This window comes from Bos indicus x Bos taurus, chromosome 26 (genome assembly GCF_003369695.1).
Source record: "Bos indicus x Bos taurus breed Angus x Brahman F1 hybrid chromosome 26, Bos_hybrid_MaternalHap_v2.0, whole genome shotgun sequence".
NCBI lineage: Eukaryota > Metazoa > Chordata > Mammalia > Artiodactyla > Bovidae > Bos > Bos indicus x Bos taurus.
The window spans coordinates 12,652,376-12,672,320 of record NC_040101.1 but is presented as its reverse complement, the minus strand read 5'-3'; the positions used below and the strand labels follow the sequence as shown (position 1 = coordinate 12,672,320).

General features: G+C 43.2%; 1 protein-coding gene across 5 annotated transcripts; it reads left to right on the top strand.

Annotated features, from left to right (window-relative positions):
* Positions 1-1,031: 1,031 nt before the first annotated feature.
* Positions 1,032-18,610, top strand: FAM45A (family with sequence similarity 45 member A). Of its 5 annotated transcripts, XR_003508815.1 has the most exons (10): positions 1,041-1,143; positions 3,458-3,654; positions 5,038-5,117; positions 8,008-8,156; positions 9,088-9,199; positions 11,132-11,232; positions 13,375-13,482; positions 15,497-15,591; positions 17,066-17,576; positions 17,665-18,610. XR_003508815.1 is itself a non-coding variant. In XM_027528434.1 (9 exons), exons 4-9 carry the CDS (start codon positions 8,009-8,011, stop codon positions 17,240-17,242), a joined length of 741 nt encoding a protein of 246 aa, XP_027384235.1. In that variant the 5' UTR covers positions 1,032-1,143; positions 3,438-3,654; positions 5,038-5,117; position 8,008; the 3' UTR covers positions 17,243-18,601. The 5 variants fall into 5 exon arrangements, 4 of the variants coding, with proteins under 4 accessions (XP_027384235.1, XP_027384237.1, XP_027384234.1 ...); XM_027528434.1 differs by having other exon boundaries at positions 1,032-1,143; positions 3,438-3,654; positions 17,066-18,601; XM_027528433.1 differs by having other exon boundaries at positions 17,066-18,610.
* The last annotated feature ends 1,335 nt before the right edge of the window (positions 18,611-19,945 follow it).

Sequence of the window (19,945 nt, the reverse complement as noted above, 5' to 3'; positions counted from 1 at the left end):
GCCTCTCTAGGTCTGAAGTCCCAGAAGCAATAGATCTGGTCATGTGTTCCCTCTCTTCTGTTTTCTCGCCTGTTGTGAGATGGTCACAGATAAGAACTGTGCTCTACCATCTTCCCAGCCTTTAGTCCACGTCACAGTCTGTTTTGCAGATGCCAGCGCACTGAGCAAAGGAAATCAAGTCTTACTGATTCTCAGTTCAGTTCAGTCACTCAGTCGTGTCCGACTCTTTGTGACCCCATGCATCGCAGCACGCCAGGCCCCCCTGTCCATCACCAATTCCCGCAGTTCACTCAAACTCACATCCATCGAGTTGGAGATACCATCCAGCCATCTCATCCTCTGTCATCCCCTTCTCCTTCTGCCCCCAATCCCTCCCAGCATCAGAGTCTTTTCCAATGAGTCAACTCAGGACCCATCTCCTTGAGAATGGACTGGTTGGGTCTCCTTGATGTTTCTGAACTGTGGTGTTGGAGAAGACTCTTGAGAGTCCCTTGGACTGCAAGGAGATCCAACCAGTCCATCCTAAAGGAAATCAATCCTGAAAACTCATTGGAAGGACTGATGCTGAAGCTGAAACTCCAATACTTTGGCCACCTGATGCGAGGAACTGACTCATTTGAAAAGACTCTGATGCTAGGAAAGATTGGAGGCGGGAGGAGAAGGGGACGACAGAGGATGAGATGGTTGGATGGCATCACCGGCTCAATGGACATGAGTTTGAGTAAACTCCGGGAGTTGGTGATGGACAGGGAGGCCTGGCGTGCTGCAGTCTATGGGGTCGCAAAGAGTCAGACATGTCTGAGCTACTGAACCGAACTGAACTGAACTGAGGAGGCGGAGGATGAAGATGTGTATTAGAGACAAGACACAGGACTCGAGGGTGAGGCGCCTGGGGCGAAAGTAAGTGGAGAGGCCGGAAGTCCAGGAAAGAGGGGAGGGCGGGGCCTAGAGGAGGGTGGGGGCGGGGCCTGGAGGGTGGGGCCTGCGAGCGGGTGGGGCCCCTGGGTGGGCGGGTCAGGAGGAGGGGCGGGGTCTACGGGCTGGGAGCTAGGATCTGCGCTCTGAGGCGGCGGCGGCTGCGGCGGAAAATGGCTGCTACGGAGGCTGCGGACACTCAGCTGATGCTCGGAGTCGGGCTGATCGGTGAGGACACAGGCACCCTGCCCCTCAGGCCCACACCCAGTTCCGTCTCCGCCTGGGCCCGGGGCGACCCCTGCTCCCGCGGCCCGCAGCACCGCCAGCGGTGGGGAGAGCACGGCCCCCTCCAATTTGGGCCTGGGCTAGGGACTGTGGGCCCTACCTCCTCGGCGCAGGGGCCGGGCTTGCAGTCGGGCCCGTGCGCCGGCGGCCTTGTTTGGGGCTTGCCGGCCTGGGAGGCAGGGCGGGGGGACCCCGGAGACCTCCAGGGTTCTAGGAGGGAAGTCCTCCTGGGTGTTCTGGGCTGCAGACGAGCCTGGACGTGAAGGCTGACCGAGTTGCTCAGGCGAGGCCCCAGTGAGGCCGAGGGCAGCTTGCAGGCCTCACGACTGTGAGGCTGCAGGGCCGGGGTCCCTCTGAGCGATGCAGAGACGGGCGCCACCCCGGCGCCCGGCTGGCCCCGGTCATGTGATCGAGCGGTTTCGGACGCGGTGGCCTGCTGCAGGCCCGGGGTGCTGCGCGTTCTGCATCGATTGTTTCCCGTTTGATTCTCACCTCGGCTCCAGGGGGTCTGGCTAATGTTTGATGCCCACTTCACGGAGCAGATGGAGGCCGAGGGTGTCATTTGTGCAAGAAGGCACACTAGGAAGTGGTGGACCCAGGATGGGGACCCTTGCAGTCTAGCCCCAGAGCCCCACCTCATACCAGGGGAGAAGGCCTGCATCCGAAGAGAGAGGTCGTGCATGTAACATGTAGTATCATCATAGTGGGTGGAATCCCAGTTTCTTTTGAGGAAATCAATGCATAAGGAAGTGCGTTAGGATCTTTGGGCTGCTGGAAATGCATGCCCGAGCCTTGTGCGATGGTTTTTGAAGCAGCGTCCATCCTACAGCGACAGTGAGCACGCGGTTGGTTTAGGGGAACGTCTGCCGTTCTCTGCATGCCATTGTCCTTTGAAAAAATATTCTCCAGAGATTTTCACATATGCCTAAACCCTAGTACACAAACAAGTTCCTTGGGTTTAGCAAAACTGGTGGAAATGTGACTAAATGTTGCTGATTATTTTCACTGTCTCAAAGGAGTGCATTTATCTGGGAACAGATTCTGTGTTCATTTCTAATGTGATTTTAAAACTGTTTCAAAACAAAACCTAAGTACCTAAGAGATCTTCCACTCTAGTGTTCTTGGGCTTCCCTTGTGGCTCAGCTGGCAAAGAATCAGCCCGCAATGCCGGAGACCTGGGTTCAATCCCTGGGTTGGAAAGATCCCCTGGAGAAGGGAAAAGCTACCCACTCCAATATTCTGGCCTGGAGAATTCCATGGACTGTATAGCCCATGGGGTCCCAAAGAGTCACTCACAATTGAGCAAGACTGAGCAATTTTCGTTAAGACTTCTTAGTCCTTGAAGGTACTTTTGAGTTAAGACTGAATTAAACCATGACTTTATCTGGTATCAGCAAAGAAAAAGATGACTTACTGCATTTTCAATTCATTTAAAAAAATTTTCATGTTTACATAAATTTAAAAGGGTTTGGCTTAAAAATAATGGGGGTGAGTGGAACTCCTTCCCCTTATGACTGGAGGAGGACCAGGTGTTGATAATCGCTGAAGCTGAGTGATGGAGGTTCATTTTATCATTCTCTACTTTTTTTTTATACTTGACATTTTCATAGTATAAGATTTTTTTTTAAAGTATGTAGATGAAAAACTGCATTTTTACTGGTATATGTTCAGTTACTGTTTCTCTAAATTTTAGGCTGTTTTTTGCCTGGAGTTGTTTTTATTAGCAAATTGCTCCTATTTTGTTACTGAGGTATTGACTTTGGTGGTGAAACTTCATGTGTGACTGTTTAACCATTATTATTAAAATTTTAAATATAGACTTCATACTATCAGTGCATAGCATTATATAACAGAGATTTCCCCATTTTCTTAATTTCCAGTTTTCAAACAAACCCTGTGTATTTATTAAACATACTTCCAACTAGATCATAAGGTAAAGTGATTATAAGTTTATGAGAATTTGTATGGGAGGAGATAGGGAAGACCCTACCAAACCGCTAAAGCTACATTTTCATTCATGAATTGTTAGAAAAGCTTCTTACTCAGGTGGCCTAAAATTCAAGATCAGGGGAGCTAGCTAATGGGACCAGGAGAGGTAGGTGAGAACTGGGGGATGGGGGTGGGGATCTCACATGCTCTGGGTTTCTTTGTAAAATGGGGTGTTGAAACTGATTCCACGAAGTGCCTCTAAGTAACCAATCAATTCACTTCCTTGCTGCTGTTTGGCATTCTCACAGTGACCATCTTTCCACCGTAGAAAAGGACACAAATGGAGAAGTTCTGTGGGTGTGGTGTTACCCTTCCACCACAGCTACTTTAAGGAATCTGCTGCTGAGAAAATGCTGCCTTACAGATGAAAACAAACTGCTCCATCCCTTCGTCTTTGGTCAGTACAGAAGAACATGGTTTTATATCACAACAGTTGAAGTTCCAGATTCTTCCATTTTGAAAAAGGTATGACTGTAGGAGGGTCAACAAAATGGAAAAATATTTAAAGTGATGTAAGATTATTCCAATAACCCTTAGCTTTAGACTTCCTCATTCATAATATGTTTTGGGAAAATATTAAATATATGATTTTAGTTGTGAATGTTCTCTTTGACATTTCACTCTCAATCATTATATTGATTGGTGTATATATATATTGTTTGATTGACCTGTGGTTGGTATAGAGAAGCTTTTCCCAGGTTACACTTGGATGGAGTAGAAATGTAGAAAAGTTTTCAAAGCCTTGACTCTGATTAAAAGTGAGAAGAAGTAATTTTCCATAATTAAAAACTATTTTGAAGGATATAATTATCCTGGATAAGAAAACTTTTTTATTGGTTTATGTTTGATAAGGGGATGTTAAGAATAGAGAGGATAACTAAGGAAATTTGTGTGTTCAGTAGACTTTGTGTGTGTGTGTCATTTGATATGGACACCATCAAGGTGACAGGCTAAAAGCCAGTAAGTATGTGGTCATTTTGGACTTTCCTAGTCCCGCACAACCAGGAGGTTTTCTCAGAGAAAAGAATATTGGTACGGGGTGGCTGAGCCCCTGGTCGGTTTCCGGGTGAAGACTTCTTTTAGCATTTCGGGGCTATTTCTGTAGTCAGTCACCAGATGGTTTGAAGCATGTTCAGGATACCAGTTTAAATGTAAGGAATTACGTTTAAAGTAACAGGAAGGCAACAATTTAGAAACTGTAAGAGGTTTAAGACAAAACAGAGATTAATAATTAGAAAATGTGAATTGTAAAAAGATACTAATGGAAATAATAGGTATATGATGATCCGAAATTTGTATGTATAGTAATAGAGGCATATAAATAAATGAAGGTTATAACAATGCCCTTTAGCCTATATAACACCCTACAGAGAATTGACTATTTGGGGAACTGTATGATTTTTACTGAAACATATATATGTTGTTTTCCATCCTTCTATTTCATTAATGAAAAATAGTCAGTAAGTGGTAGGTCTGATATAGCATTCCTAATTCTGCTGTGATGAGGATGGGGGTTTTAAATAAAAACTCACATTTCTGATATTTGAAATATTTTTATGTTTTTGAGGAAAAGAATTCTAACTAAAAGGAAATTAAATATATGTATATATAATTTTTATGTGTGTATATATATACATAAAATATTTTTTATGTGTGTATATATATATTTGTAAATAGTATATACACATAAAAGTATAAAGAGGCAAGTGAGGACTTGTTACTTGTTTTGGTCTTTTCTTTTTAATGCTGGTTTGTCTTATACAAGAGGCTTGTTAGGATGTAGTAATAAAGATTAATTCTATTAAAGTGTCTTTAAAGAGTGTACTTTTTTTTGTTTGTTTTGGACAGGTGACTCATTTTTCTATTGTTCTGACCGCCAAAGATTTTAATCCAGAGAAATATGCCGCCTTCACTAGGATATTGTGTAGGTCTGTATGAAAACTGTATTAAATGCTAATATACAAAAATGAGGATCTTACTCAATAGTCATGTAGCAGATTTCTACATGAGGAAGCATATTTCAGCCTTCTGTTTGGACACTGTTTTATAAAGAGGCATTTTGTCTTACTTCTATGGTACTGCTCCTGTTATCAGGGGAAATGATAGATGGGGGGAGAAAAGGCAGTTTGCACAACTGTTGTAGGTGCTGGGTATTTTGAGTCACTTGCCACTTTTGGTATTTTACTTCCGCTCATTTCCAAGCTGGAACCTTCCTTGGGATGGAAGTGGTAAGCTGGTTCATCTGTGTCAGGCTGTGTGTGGGAGTCATTGGGGAAGGCTAACAGGCATTTTGAATTATGCTTAAGGACAGGAAAATATTTTTAGCTGGAATGCTGAGGAGCTGAGAAACTGATGAACTGGTTAATCATGATTCAAGTGGACTCCTTCAGTTTCGCAACTGTTGAAAAAATTAATCTGAAGTATACTAGTTTACTTTCTTGCCTTGATAAGTGTATCTGGTGAAATTAATGAAATCTCTTATATGTGAGAGACATTATCTTTTTCTTTGAACAAGACTTTTGCAGGGTTTCGGGTTTTGCTTTTTTTTTTCCTTCTAATATTGTCACTAGATAGAATTATAATTCTATCTAGTGACAGTGTTATGTAATAACCTCAGGTTTACATCCAGTATGTAGATTTTTATGGGGGGCGGGATAAGAGGCGTTGTTTTTGTTTTTCACACTATAAGCCTGATAAATGGTTGCATTTTTGCCATTTTTATATACGTATACACACACGTACACACAGTCTAAGAATACCATCTCATGATCTAAATGTTACAGTTAGGTTGTATTTTGACAAAATGAAGTTTTACTGTTTTTGCAGTCAGCTGTGATAAGAAAAACTTGTTGCTTTCCATGAGATAAATTCCGGGAGTGTGGCTCACTGTGGAATAGACACATTTGTCTGCAAATAAGGCACTGACACAAAGGGAGATTGTTACTGTTAGGGTCACCATCCAGAAGCCGTGGACTAAAGCCACTGCAGAGGTGTTTGAACAAACGGTGGACTCCATTTCATTTGAGTCAAGGTTAGGTTACTCAACTGAATTCACTGGGAAGTATTCTGGGCCCTCTGGGCCTCCAAAGGCCAGGTAGCTTTAGACCGTACTTCCTGCCCTGGAGGAAGCCCAGAGGGTTTCTCAGCTTGTGCCGTGCTGTGACATTGTCACACTCTGAATTCTCTCCTCCTGTCACAGTTACAACAGGAATGCGGACTCAAGCTGATGCCAGCCACTTCCTCTGCCCGCCCCCTGCTAACACCCTCAAGTGTTTGCCCTGGCACCTGTCCACACCCGAGTGCTCTCTGCACACACACTCAGTCTCCCCACGAACACCTGTGCCTCTTTACACACACAGAGATAAACACTTTTTCACTTTCGCTCTTTTATTTTGATTAAGGTATAGCTGATTTACAATGTTGTGTTAGTTAGAAAAGCACTTTTTGATGGCGGGAAGGCGCCCTCTCCCATTTCTGGTGAGAGGGGCCCTTCACGGCACGCTGCACACAGTGGCCGGGGAATCCCCACATGGCGGGGTCCATTCCCTCTGTGGGATCTGGGCCCACTGCCATGACCCCTGTTTATAATTTTAAATTAATTTTTTTAATGAAATTTTATTTTATTTTTAAAATATGTAATCATTTTAATGGTGCCGTTTGGTTTTCTGCTCTGCTTTGGTGGTGGTAATGTAAGCACATAATAAAAAGAAATGCAAATAACACCAAAGGGTGTACAGTGAAGTCTAAGTCCCCTTTTCCCCCAGTTCCCAGTCCCCAGTTCTTCCTCCTGACCCCCTACCCCAGGGCAGCTCCTGGACTTGCCTTCCTTATGTCTTACTGGAGCTGTTTTCTTCATCTGTAAGCCCTGGATGAGTTAATGGGGTTGACTGTTTTCTATATGTGACAGTTCACCATATTCATTATCCTCTGCCTCTTTTTCCCCAGGGTGTGCACAAAAATAATTTAAAAACACTGACAGTTGATGAAATTTAATAAGCAGTTAAATCCCATGCTTTTTTTCACCTAATCTACAATAAATATAGTTTTCAAGTGAACTTGTCTTAAACAGTTATTTTATGTTCATCCCAATTTTGTACCCCTTCAGCTACTAAAATGCCCAAGTAGACCCAGACCTGCTTCTCTAGAAGAATTCACAGTTTCTCACAGGAAGAGATTGCAGGAGAGGGGCCTGATTTCACATGTGAGCTGTAAATGAGCTGGCTTCCTGTCAGCATTTTCTGGACCTTCTTAATTTAATGAATGTATCTAGTATGTATTTATCACCAGAAATTTAGAGGAGTTTGATTTCTTAATTATCTAAATACAGCTACCTCTGAGAACTCCAATAGTAAATATATGTTCTACAACTAATTGCTGCTTTCTCTGTGGGCAATGCACAAACTTCTTTCTTATGAAAGGAAATCCAGCAATAAAACAGAGTTGTTATGCCCAACGACACCACCTGTGAATGTAAGACATAAAAACAGATAAGGATACAGTATTCTTGAGAACAGTGGGGCCTCAGGAAGTCCTTAGTTCATTCTCCTGCCTAAGGACCTCAGCCGGCCTCCGCAGATGTAACGAGAGCTGACTTCACAGAACTGTTGAAGGTTTCTCCAGTGGTGGTTTTATTTTTCTAATATATTTTCCAAGTAAATTTATAGAAGTAACCATGTCATGAAAAGATGCAGGCATTCAGAAGTGTGTTAGCAAGTTGGCTCAGGTTCTTTAGAACGTACCCATGCCTGGCCTTGGTACATTACTCCAGGTGGTCCATGCTAACTAGAAGCACGCTTGCTTTTTTGTCCTTTCTCACAGAATGTACCTGAAGCATGGGAGTCCAGTTAAGATGATGGAGAGTTACATCGCAGTTCTCACGAAGGGGATATGCCAGAGTGAAGAAAATGGCTCTTTCCTTAGCAAGGACTTTGATGCCCGAAAGGCATACCTTGCGGGTTCCATCAAAGGTAAAAAAAAAAAAAAAAGATGCAAAAAAGAAACAAAAACCCATCCCAACAACAACAAAACCCCCGGCCAAGGACAGTCTCGCATTAGAGTGTTATTTCCTCTTTCCACATGTTTTCATCTACATGATATTCGTTTCCTGTGCGGGAAGGTAGTTCTCCATTTCCTTATGTGGTTAGAACTGTCAGGAAAGCAGACTTCTGTGGTGTTTCTTTCCATGTGATTCCAACTGTCTATAGAGAGTTCTTTTCATCTGTATGCTGAAGTTCACAGGTCGAAGTCTCCACTGACTTCCGTCGTTTTCCTTTCCTTAGATCTTAGCAGTGACCTCTTCCTCCTGGGGAGCTGAAGCCCCTGCCCCAGTTCCCAGTCTAACTCCCTGCCTCTCCTCGCTGGAAGGTCCAGCCTAGAGCTGAGCCGAGAGTTTGTATCCTTAAACAAGGAAAGAAAGAGGATTCCGCGGCTGATGCTGGCCTTCATTCTCATCCCTGATCCCACTGTTTCTTATGGTTTCTAAGCATCCCTGTTGAGGTATTAGGTGTTTGTCCAGCTGTCTCTCACAAGGACTTGTGCAGTGATGAGTATGTAGGTTTGGGGGATCAGTGAACCTTTTTTCTTAAGCTTTCACGACCCCAAAGATGGTGATTCCCTTCATATAATTCCCCTTTCTTGTGAATCTGGCTTTACCTCTGCACCCAGCATCCAGTCCCTTGTGGGAGTGGGTGTAGCTACCGTAACACCCATCCTGGGGAGCAGATGTATGGAGTGATATGACCATCCACCAACTAAGGTGCTTCTGTATTTATAACATTTACTGAAATTTATTCTCTGTTTTGAAAATAATTATGCATTCGTGTGTGAAGAATTATTTCTGATAAAAACTTGATTTCCTTATATAATGTTTAATGCACTCACAATTTTTTTTGTTTTAAGACATTGTATCTCAGTTTGGAATGGAAACTGTTATCTTACACACAGCACTGATGCTAAAGAAAAGAATTGTCGTCTATCACCCCAAAATAGAAGCTGTCCAGGAGTTTACCAGGTATGATCTCTTATCATTAAAAAGTGTAAACTTTGTTGGCAGCCACTTTGGGGTCCTCTGTGTCCCTGTTGGTTTTCATGTTGGAATAAATAAGATATGTTAGTTTAGGGGTGAAATGCCACTTTGGTTTAGATTTCGTATTCAAGGTCACTGAGTTTGAACAGATTCTTCTTTAAATTTTGAAATATGAACTAATATTTTGGAGCAGGAAGTTTGCAGACATTCCCTTGCCAGATAGTAGATATCAGCCTTGTAGCCATATGCTTTCTGTCCCAATTACTCAACTGCCATGGGTTGCATAAAAACAGCCATGGACAGCCCATGCATAAATGAATGAGCATGACTGTGTTCTGGTAAAACCTTACGTGCAAAGGAGGGCAGCACACTTATGGGCCATAGTTGCCTGACCCCTGTTTTTGGCAAGTTGTTCTTCCATTCAGTTTTATCCCAGACTCTTATTTATATAGTAAATATAGATTTGTTTTGTTTTCTTTGCCAAATCTAACTTAGATTTATTCTTAGATTCTTTTGTAAAAGCGGAGGAGCTAGCATTTATGCTATTCACTGTATGTGAGGCATTGTGTAAGTCACTTGGCTGTATTAGACTTACTCACGAGAAGAACCCTGGGAGGAATTGTGACTGCCCTGTTTATAGATAAGCAGATCGAGGCTAAGTGGTTAGATACTGAGAAGAAAAAAGGCTTGCTAGGCAGAAAGACCTGGGGTAAAGTCCTGGGAGACAACTTCTTAGCCTTGTGACCACGTAAAGGATATGTAATGTTTCTACACCTCAGTTTCTTTATCTGTGAAATGAAGCTGGTAATACCCGCCTCATAAGCTTGGTTTCAGGACTGGAAATAATTTGTGTAACATGCTCAGCACGTGCCTTGCACATAGTGTGCACTCGAGAAGTGATTACGGTTGTAAGGATGGTGCTTGCCTCAGGTCACAGTAATGGGACCAGAATTGTCATCCTGCTCTCACTCCCCAAGTCTGTGTTTTTCCACCCATTTGCCCTCTTCCTCTACATTTATGCTTCTGAAACCTGAGTGTCCTCAGTTTCTGAGATGTCTAGTGGGCCACCAGAGGGTTCACAAAACCACAGGCGCATCAACGCATACTTCTTCCTGAACGAAGTAGCTGTCTCACTGGAAGTTTTTTAAGAAAACTTATTTTCGTATAAAAACAAACACAAAGTAGTTTGCAAGTTTGGCTGGAATTTTAAATATGAAATGGGAGGCTTCAAAAAAATTTCTTGCTTGTAGGGCCCACTTTGGATCTTACCCCCAGACTGCTTCTGTGGCAGCCTGCAGAGTGGGGCATTGGGAAGAGCACTTTATTATTATTGTTATTGTTTTGGCTGCCCTGTGAGGAGTGTGGGATACTCCCTGAGCAGGGATGGAACACGCACCCCCTGCAGTGGAAGACAGTCTTAACCACTGGACCATGGGGGAACACTTTAAAAGCATCATTCCCCAACTATGGAGATCTTTTGAAACTAATACCTTCAGTTTTTTGTAGCTTATCTGACCCAAAAAGTTGTGTTTAAAACACTTGGGCTTCCCTGGTGGTTCAGTGGTAAAGAATCCACATGCCAATACAAGATACTCGGGAATTGGATTCCTGGGTCAAGAAGATCCCCTGGAGAAGGAAACGGCAACAGTCCAGTTTTCTTGCCTGGGAAATCCCATGGACAGAGGAGCCTAGCGGGCTACAGTCCACGGGGTCACAAAGAGTCGGACACGACTGAGCAACTAAACAACAGCAAAACGCTGCATTAATTTACTCTGAAGCCTCGAGGTGTTGGCACAGAGAGCGTTTGTTCTTCTGCATCCGGAAGCCAGTTTCCTCCCGCAGAAGAGGAGGGAACAGGATGGGCGGAGTCTCAGGGGTGGGCTGGCAGCCATCTGTGTTCTCACTTTGACTCCCCAGGACTCTGCCTGCCCTGGTATGGCATCGGCAGGACTGGACCATACTTCACTCCTACGTGCACCTGGATGCCGATGAGCTGGAAGCCCTACAGATGTGCCCAGGTAGGCAGCAGGCTCCCAGGGGAGGAGAAGCTCGGCTTTAACCAGGGTTGTTGTTTGTTTGCAGGGGGATTTTGTTTTGTTTTAATTTTAGAGCATTCCTAAGGGGAATGTTGGGCTTTCCTGGTAGCTCAGTTGGTAAAAATCTGCCTGCAGCGTGGGAGACCTGGGTTCAATCCCTGGGTTGGGAAGATTCCCTGGAGGAAGGCATGGCAACCCACTCCAGTATTCTGGCCTGGAGAATCCCCATGGACCAAGGAGCCTGGCGGGCTGCACTCCATGGGGTTGCAAAGAGTTGGACGTGACTGAGCAACTAAGCACAACAAGAGGAATGTTGATTATTTATTATTTCTTTGGTAAATGCAGCCAGTTGTTTTTTCCCTTAAAAAGTTTTTTTAATTAAAAAAATTTGTACACCTGAAACTAATAAAACATTGTAAATCAACTATAATAAAAATTATAAAATTTTAAAAAATTGTGATAAAATATACAAAATCACCTAAAAGTTAGCACCATTTTCATTTTCCTTTTTATGAAGTGGGGCATGTTTCAAGACTTGTGGGGTCTTAGTTCTCTGAGCAGGGATTGAACCTATACCCCCTGCAGTAGAAGCATAGACTTAGCCACTGGACTGACAGGGAAATCTTCCTCATGGTATCTTTTGATGAATAGAAATCTTAATGTGTTGGGATGTTTTTAGACTTATGATTTTATCTTTTATATTTTGTTTAAGAAAATTTCTATCCCAATGGCAGAAAGATGTTCTCCTATATTTTCTTATAAAACTTTATAAAGTTTTTTCTTTCCCATTTAAGTCTTTAATCTACCTGGAATTACTGTTTTTGTAGGTAGGGTGTGAGTTTCACTATTTCAGTTTTTTCCATCTGGATAGCAACTTGGCTCAGGAACACTGAATAGTGTCCTCTCTCTCCAGGAATCTGCAGTATCATTTTTTTATATTTTATATATGATTTTATATATCATATAAATCATGGTTTTATGAATCATATTTGATACATGATTTTGGTCATCATATATATCACAGTTTCTTAAACCTGAGGGAATCTTTGTCTGGGTGCTCTGTGGTAGGTTTTTTCTTTTGTTACTGCCATTGTTTTTTAAATGTCCTCACTTGGTAAAGTAAAATTGGTCCAAAAAACAATTTCTTTTAATTGTATTGCTCTGTGAAATCTAAAGTCAAGGAACCTTTGTTTTAACACCAGTTCAAAAAGAGTGCTAATTCTTATTTATTTATTTATTTTTGGCTGTACTGGATCTTCGCTGCTGCACCCAGGCTTTCTCTAGTTGCAGCGAGCGGGGTTCACTCTCCAGCTGCGGTGCACAGGCTTCTCATTGCGGCGGCTTCTCTTGTTGCGGCTCATGGGCTCTAGGGCACACAGGCTTCAGTTGTTGCGGCCCACGGGCTTAGTTGTCCCATGGCATGTGGAATCTTCCTGGAGTAGGGTCAAACCCGTGTCCCTTGCATTGGCAGGTGGATTCCTAACCGCTGGACCACCAGGGAAGTCCAGTCTGCTGATTCTTGAGTTGCTTTGATTCCTCTAGTGTTTATTGTATCTGATCTAAAGTTGGTGACGATGATGCTATTTCCTCCATGCTATCCCTGAGGAACCTGAGTGTTTGGTTGTGACTTCTTGGCGATAGAGACCTGGGAGGGGACAGTGGTCAAGAGAATCCTTGCTATACACTGTTTTCTCTATCATTCTCTTTTAAAGATTTTATTTTTTATTTGGCCGCACAGATAAAGACTTGTGGGATCTTAGTTCTCCAACCAAGGATTGAACCCAGGACCCAGCAGTGAAAGCACCGAGTCCTAACCACTGGGCCACCAAGGAATTCCCTCTGTCATTCCTGACCCAAATAACAACTAAAAAGCTGATTCTTTATTTCAGCCTTCTTCCTTGACGTAAAATCTAATTTGGGGACATTCTGAGGGGTTTGTGAGTTTCTTCAGACAGTTGGCAATAATGTCACCTTGAGAAATACCACGGATACAGCTTAAACGCCCTGGATAAGTAACGCAGAGAAGAAAAGCAGCTGACGAGCTCTTAGACTCACTCCCGTTTTGGTATGTTCACAGTGTGATTTCCTCCTTCTCCAGTAATGCTGATCCTCCCTGTAACACAGGTTACATCGCTGGATTTGTGGACTTGGACGTGAGCAATAGATCAGACCTGTACGATGTGTTTGTGAATCTGGCAGACAGTGAGATCACCATCGCCCCGCTCGCAAAAGGTTAGTTCTCTGTTCTCTGTTGTTGACACCAGATATAAGCCAAGCAGTTGTATTTTTTTAGGCTGATTCTCATTATTTAAATACTAAGTACTCACCTGTTGTGCTGGATGGATTTTTCTGTGTCTAGAACACAGCACTCATTCTAGTAGATCTAACGGTTAAGGGTACGTATGAGTGCTTATGCTGTATGGCATATGTATATTAGTAAGGTCAATGGTCTATTCATCTTGTTTCTCCACTTTTCTGTTTAAACAAAGTGTATTTGATATCTATTGCTGCATAACAGATTACTGCTAAACTTTGTGATTTAAAACACCAAATACTGATTATCTCAAAGTTTTGGTGGGCAAGAATTTAGGAGGGACTTAGCTAGGAGGTTCTGGCTCAGGGTCTCTCATGAGGTTTTAATCAAGATATTGCCAGGGCTGCAGTCAAATGAAAGCTCAGCTGGAGTGAAGAGGACCCCTTTCCAAGCTTGCTCACATGGCTGTGGACAGGCGGCCTCACCACAGGGGCCTTTCCCTAGCACAGCTTGAGTGTTCTCAGCACGTGACTGTTGGTCACCCCAACAGTAATTCAAGACAGAGGGGCCACGATGTCTTGTGCAACCTAGTCTGGGAAGTCACATACCGTCACTTCCTCCGTATTCTATTTGTTAAAGCAGGTCATTAAGGGAAAAGAATTTACCTCATGTCCACCTCATGAAGGACAAAGTGTCAAAGAGTGTGCAGACATCTGTCACTACACAAGGGTTGAATGTGACTCCTGAGGGGAAAATCTTTTTGAACAATGTCTCAGTAAACACCAGGGAATGAGTATTCTTGGAGGCTAAAGACCCAGGACATTGTGAAGTTTTGGTTTTAGGTGAGAATTACCTGTAACAGCTTTTGTGTTGTCATTTTCTCTTTCTCCTAAAATTGGGAGCAGCTGAATGCTAGCCAGTGAGGGATATTTGTTAGCTGGGTTCTGATTATGTGAGGTTTTATCTAGCAACCTCCAATTAATAGAACTAAAACTTGTTTTCTCTTAATTCACTTGGAAATTACAAACATAATACATATTCATGGTGAAAAATTCAAAATATAGTATCAGGTTTTTAGGAGATGTTGCCTTTTATAAAGCTGGAGTGGTAGAAACCTAGCTGTGGCCAGGGCCACTGAAACTACTGAAGTGTTAGGACCAGGCAGAAACTGCCGCTCCCTGCTATCCCCTGCTGTCCTGAGTCAATAAAATGGGCTTGTCCCCGTGGAGCCTGTCCCTCTTGAGTGTTAAACCGAAATCTCTGTTAACCTTCTTGCTGCAGAAAATAGCAATGTAGATACTGGGTTGGCTAAAAAGTTCATTACCGAGAAACCTGAATGAACTTTTTGGTCAGCCCGTAATTACTGTAACTTAGGTTGCTGCCGTGGCTCATTCCTAAGGGCCTTTACACCGTGATTGTTGAGATGCTTCTGCAGAACTGACAGGAAGCACGGCTTTCACAATATTCCTGCCAGAAAGATAAACATGAATTCCCAACTGTGAAGACGGGGACAGGAAAGTCAGGCTCTTGGCTTACAACCTACACACAGTTAGTTTTCATTAGGTTTTTGTCTAGAAAGAAAAAATTGTTACCAGAATTTTGGTTTGGCGTTGGTGTATTTTTACTTTGGACATGAAGTATATAAATCATGATTATGCCTTACCTCCTGTTGTGTCGTCGTATTTGTGTGAGGTCAGTTCAGTTCAGTCGCTCAGTCGTGTCCGACTGTTTGCGACCCCGTAGACTGTAGCACACCAGGCCTCCCTGTTCAACACCAACTCCCGGAGCCTACTCAAACTCAATGTCCATTGAGTCAGTGATGCCATCCAACCATCTCATCTGTGTGTAGTAACAGGATGGAGATGTGGGGGCTTGTCAATTGTTTTTTCAGAATCCCCTCTGTATAGTCGTTTGGGTTGTCATGTAGATGATGATTTTTCATTTTGTAAATGTCTAAACATTCACATAACATATTCTTCTTGATCTCACCAGAGGCCATGACAATGGGCAAACTGCATAAAGAAATTGGTCAGTTAATTGTCCAGTCGGCAGAAGATCCAGAGAAGTCAGACAGCCAAGTTATACAGGTAATGCTTTCATCTTCCCACCAACGGGGTCCCAAAAAGGCATCTTTGGGCAGCGGCAAGTTATCTGCTGTCCACGTGACCAGAGTGAAGTGACTGGAGAGGCCCATGGGCAGCTGCTCAGATGAGGTCTTCAGGATAGACCCGATGAAGATGAGCCAGTTAGTCGCCAGGCTCCACGGGGAGACGGGTACAGGGGGCTGGTGCCCAAATCAAGCAGTTGTTGTGAAAGCTATAACCACTGAGTGGTGAGAGGGGCCGCAGGTTTGGTGGGCACTTGCCAGCAACGCCGTTCTCTTCAGTGCTGGTGGCCCATCCAGCTGTGGCTGGGAGGGGTGGGTGGGTTTTGTCCTAAGAACCCAGATTCTTGAGACTGTCCTACTGGACAGATGGTCATTACCCACCCATTCCACCATCAACATTAGAGTGAAAACAGTGTTGGTGAAATGTATAAATTTGAGTTTTGAATTACAGTGTTTTTCATGGACTAAAAGTGATCCATAGATGGTTCACTATAAAGTATGATGTAGTGCCTGGTATGTATTCTGAATTCAAAAATATCCGAATAAATTAATGATGTCACCAAACCAGGAAAGAGACATGACTTTAATGCGAGCCCTGCTGAGTCCTCAGCCACCCAAAGGGAATGTCAGTCTGTGAAGGGGAAGGAAAGCCTGTGTGGCTGGTGCTGGGCTGCTCATCCCAGGCAGGAGGGGACTCTGGGAAGACATTTGTTCTAAAAACAATAGCAGATTCCTCAAAGAGCGAAACACAGCATTAATAGAGATTTGGTAATTCTATATTAAAAATTGAAAACAGGAACTCAAATAGATATTTATGTACCCATGTCCATAGCAGCATTATTCACAATGGCCAAAAGGTGAAAACAGCCTAGATGTTCCTCAGCGGACGGATGGGTCAACAACATGTAGTGTGCACATATGGTGGGATGTTAGCCTTAGAATGAAGCGCTGACGTGTGCTACAGCATGCATGAGCCTTGAAAACATTATGCTGAGTGAAATACGCCAGTCACAGAGGGACAGATGTTTTGATTCCACTAGTACCTATTAATAGAATAGGCAAGTTCATAGAGGCAGAAAGTACAATGGTGATTGCCAGGGTCTAGAGGGGCGGGTAGGGGGTTACTGTTTAATGTGTACAGAGTTTTGGTTTAGGATGATGAAAAAGTTCTGGGAATGGGTAGTGGTGATGGCTGCACAACATGACGAAAGTACTTAAACGCCACTGAGTTGTGCACTTCAAAAAAAAAGGTTAAAATATTCCCCCACCCTGACCACTGCTGCTGTGCAAAGTTAGCCGTGCCATATATTTTTTGTTGTTTTAAATTGGTTTCATTTTTTATAGTTTACAAATAAAATAAGTCTGATAAACTTAAAAAATAGCAGGAAAATTTCTGGAGAGCTATTCAAATTTTTGGACACTAGTGTGTTATATATTTTCCTATTCTATTAAAGGATATCTCCCTAAAAACAAAAGAAATCTTCACCAACCTGGCTCCATTTTCAGAAGTTTCGGATGATGGAGAAAAGCGAGTGCTCAATTATGAGGCACTAAAGCAAAGACGATTTCCACCAGCCACAGAAAACTTCCTCTACCATCTAGCAGCCGCGGAGCAAATGCTGAAAATCTGACGGTGGGACAGAATGTGTCACGGATGACTGATGTAAAGCCCTGGCACCATGACTCTCCATTCACTATGTAAAATACTGGAAATGACCAAGAAAATGTTACACTTTTAATGTTTTATTTGAAAGCATTGTAATTTGACCTGAAAAAGCACTGAAACACACATGAAAACACTTCTGATTTCCTCCTGATTAATTTCATGCCTACTCTCAATGTTTACAAAGTGCTGTAACCACCTATCTGGGTAACTTTATAAAAGCCCGTCATCCCGGGGTAAGAGCAGAGCAGCTCTGTCAAGTTCTCCTGCAAATCGCAGCAAATCTGAAGGCCTTCATTATTGTAAGTTCCAGTTTATCTCATTGTGTAACCACAAACTAACGGTTTATTTTCGGAAAGCTGCCTGAAATTTTGCTTTGAATTCTTCTAGGAAGAACTTTAATTCCTCATGAGGAACTCTACTTTCTGAGCCAAACTACTAAGTTCTCTGCAGAACCGTCTAGAAGATCATTCAAAAGACCCTGCAGTTGCACTTTCTTGTAAAAGAAATTTTTTTCTTAGCCTTTGAATATTTTGCCTATATTACAAGGGTTTTGCCTAGATTTTATACTTGAGTAGACAACTTTAATAATCCATATTTATACTGTCTCAGAGGTAAGCATTTGGCAAATTTAAGCCATGAGTACTCTTTAATTAACCTAGTTGCTAGCAATATTCTTTTGAAAAAAGAGGCCAGTCCTTATGTAGTAGCATAAGAGAAGAAGCCCATTTTGAATATAAATGTCTGTCTGACTGAAAGCAACCTTATATAATTGGTGAGGGAGTATGAGAATTAACTTGTCGTAAAGGCCAAAACCAGAGAATGTCTTCAAATGACGTCAGTAAAAATAATTTGGCCACATATGAAGGTATCCATTCTCATTTAGTTAGGTACCTTTTTCATAATTGGAGACCTAAAAATTGCAAAGTAAGCATGGGGGTCTAAATTACGTTTTGTTATATGTATTCATATTAATTATGACAGGTTATTTTTTTCACTTAGTACTCTTGTCCTCAGAAATCTTAACCAGAAAAATGTTTGCAGAAAAACTTGTCTGTATTGGATCTTTTCATTTATCCTGGGTGGTAGACATTTGTTAAGGAAAAAAATTTTAAAACAGTCCCTTTTTGGTTGGTGTCAGGGGAGGATTTGAAGTGAAGTGATGTTTACTGGGGCAAACAATTGAAAATTAAATCTGCACTTTATGAAAATGAATACTAACGTCTTTTTCACCCTCTTTTTTTTTATATATATTACTGTATTAGCTCATGATCAAAGTTGTTGAAATGACAAATTTATGATACAGAAATAAAGTGAAATATTTTGATATTCAGCACTTTCAGGCATAAATTGTGCCCTTTCTCCGCACTCCAACCAAACGAAAGTAAAAACCCTCTCTGTCAAATGTGGACCCCCTGGGGATTATCCGAAGACCTATTTGAGTGTTCAAGCAGTCTGGCTCCTTCCACCCCTGCCTTGGCCCTTCTTTCCTTACCCGGTCCTCCTCCACGCCCCCTTCCTGGAGCTGACTGTAAGTCCAAGTGTCATCTTGGAAAAGATGTCCTCACATTACTGCTGTGTCCTCGATCAGTGGCTAAATCTTCCCTTGGAGCCTCTGCACATTTGTCGTTTTGTTTAGTAGGAACTTGTGGCGACATGGAGCTGACTGGTGGATCATTTTGACTGGTTTTGTCCTTCTAGGCTGTGCTGAAACACCTTTTACCAAATTTGGAGATAACTCTCATTGTGGCCCAGGGAAAACTGAAAGCCACAGGTGCATTGTTTCTTTTTTAAGATTTTTTTTTTGGCTGTGGTGAGTCTTCATTACTGCATGCAGGCTTTCTCTAGTTGCGGTGAGCGGTGGCCACTCTTCATTGTAGCGTGAGGGCTTCTCACTGCGGTGACTTCTGTGGAGCGTGGGCTTGTAGGGCTCACGGGCTTCAGTAGTTTCGGCTTCCAGGATCCAGAGCACAGGCTCTAGTTGTACAGCACGGGCTTAGTTGCTTCACAGCCTGTGGGATCTTCCCAGACCAGAGATCACACCGGTGTCCCTAGCATTGCAAGGCAGATTCTTAACCACTGGACCCCCAGGGAAGCCCCCCAGGTGTGTTCAGAGAGGACTTGCGGCAGGGTGTGTGAGAAACATCCTCCATCCGGTACACAAGCATGGTGCCTGCTCTACACTGTGCTCTGTGTATCGCATCCTGGGGCTTCCTTGATGCCCACGACAGTGTTCTTACTCTCAAGATGCACCATCTGTGGGGGCGTAGGGTCAGCAAACAGGCCATGGCATGGCCGTGTGGCAAGTGCTAGGCGAGACATGAGCGCTATGGGAGCACATTGGAGGGGCACCTAATTCAGTCTTGCGAATCCTGGAAGGCTCCCTGGAGGAAAGTGATTAACATCCAAGTCAGACCTGAAGCCCAGGGAGAGGTTAACCTGGAACAGAGGGAACAGCGTGTGGGAAGGCTCAGAGACACTGATGGATGTCAGTACAGAGTGAGGAGGGGGAGTGGCAAGAGAGGAATAAAGTCTTCTACCTGCTGTGGCAAGGAATTTGGACTTCATCCTGGTGTACTGGGAGGCCATTTAAGGCTTTTAAGCAGGTGTGGTTTAGAAGAGCAGGCTAGAAATGGATTGATGAGCAATACCAGCAGGGGATGCTGTTGGA

Excerpts from the sequence above, each read along its gene's own strand:
- FAM45A (XM_027528433.1), top strand. The coding sequence starts at position 1,089 with ATGGCTGCTACGGAGGCTGCGGACACTCAGCTGATGCTCGGAGTCGGG. Across the intron at positions 3,655-5,037 it reads ATTCTTCCATTTTGAAAAAG|GTGACTCATTTTTCTATTGT; the intron begins GTATGACTGTAG and ends TGTTTTGGACAG. Across the intron at positions 13,483-15,496 it reads CATCGCCCCGCTCGCAAAAG|AGGCCATGACAATGGGCAAA; the intron begins GTTAGTTCTCTG and ends TGATCTCACCAG.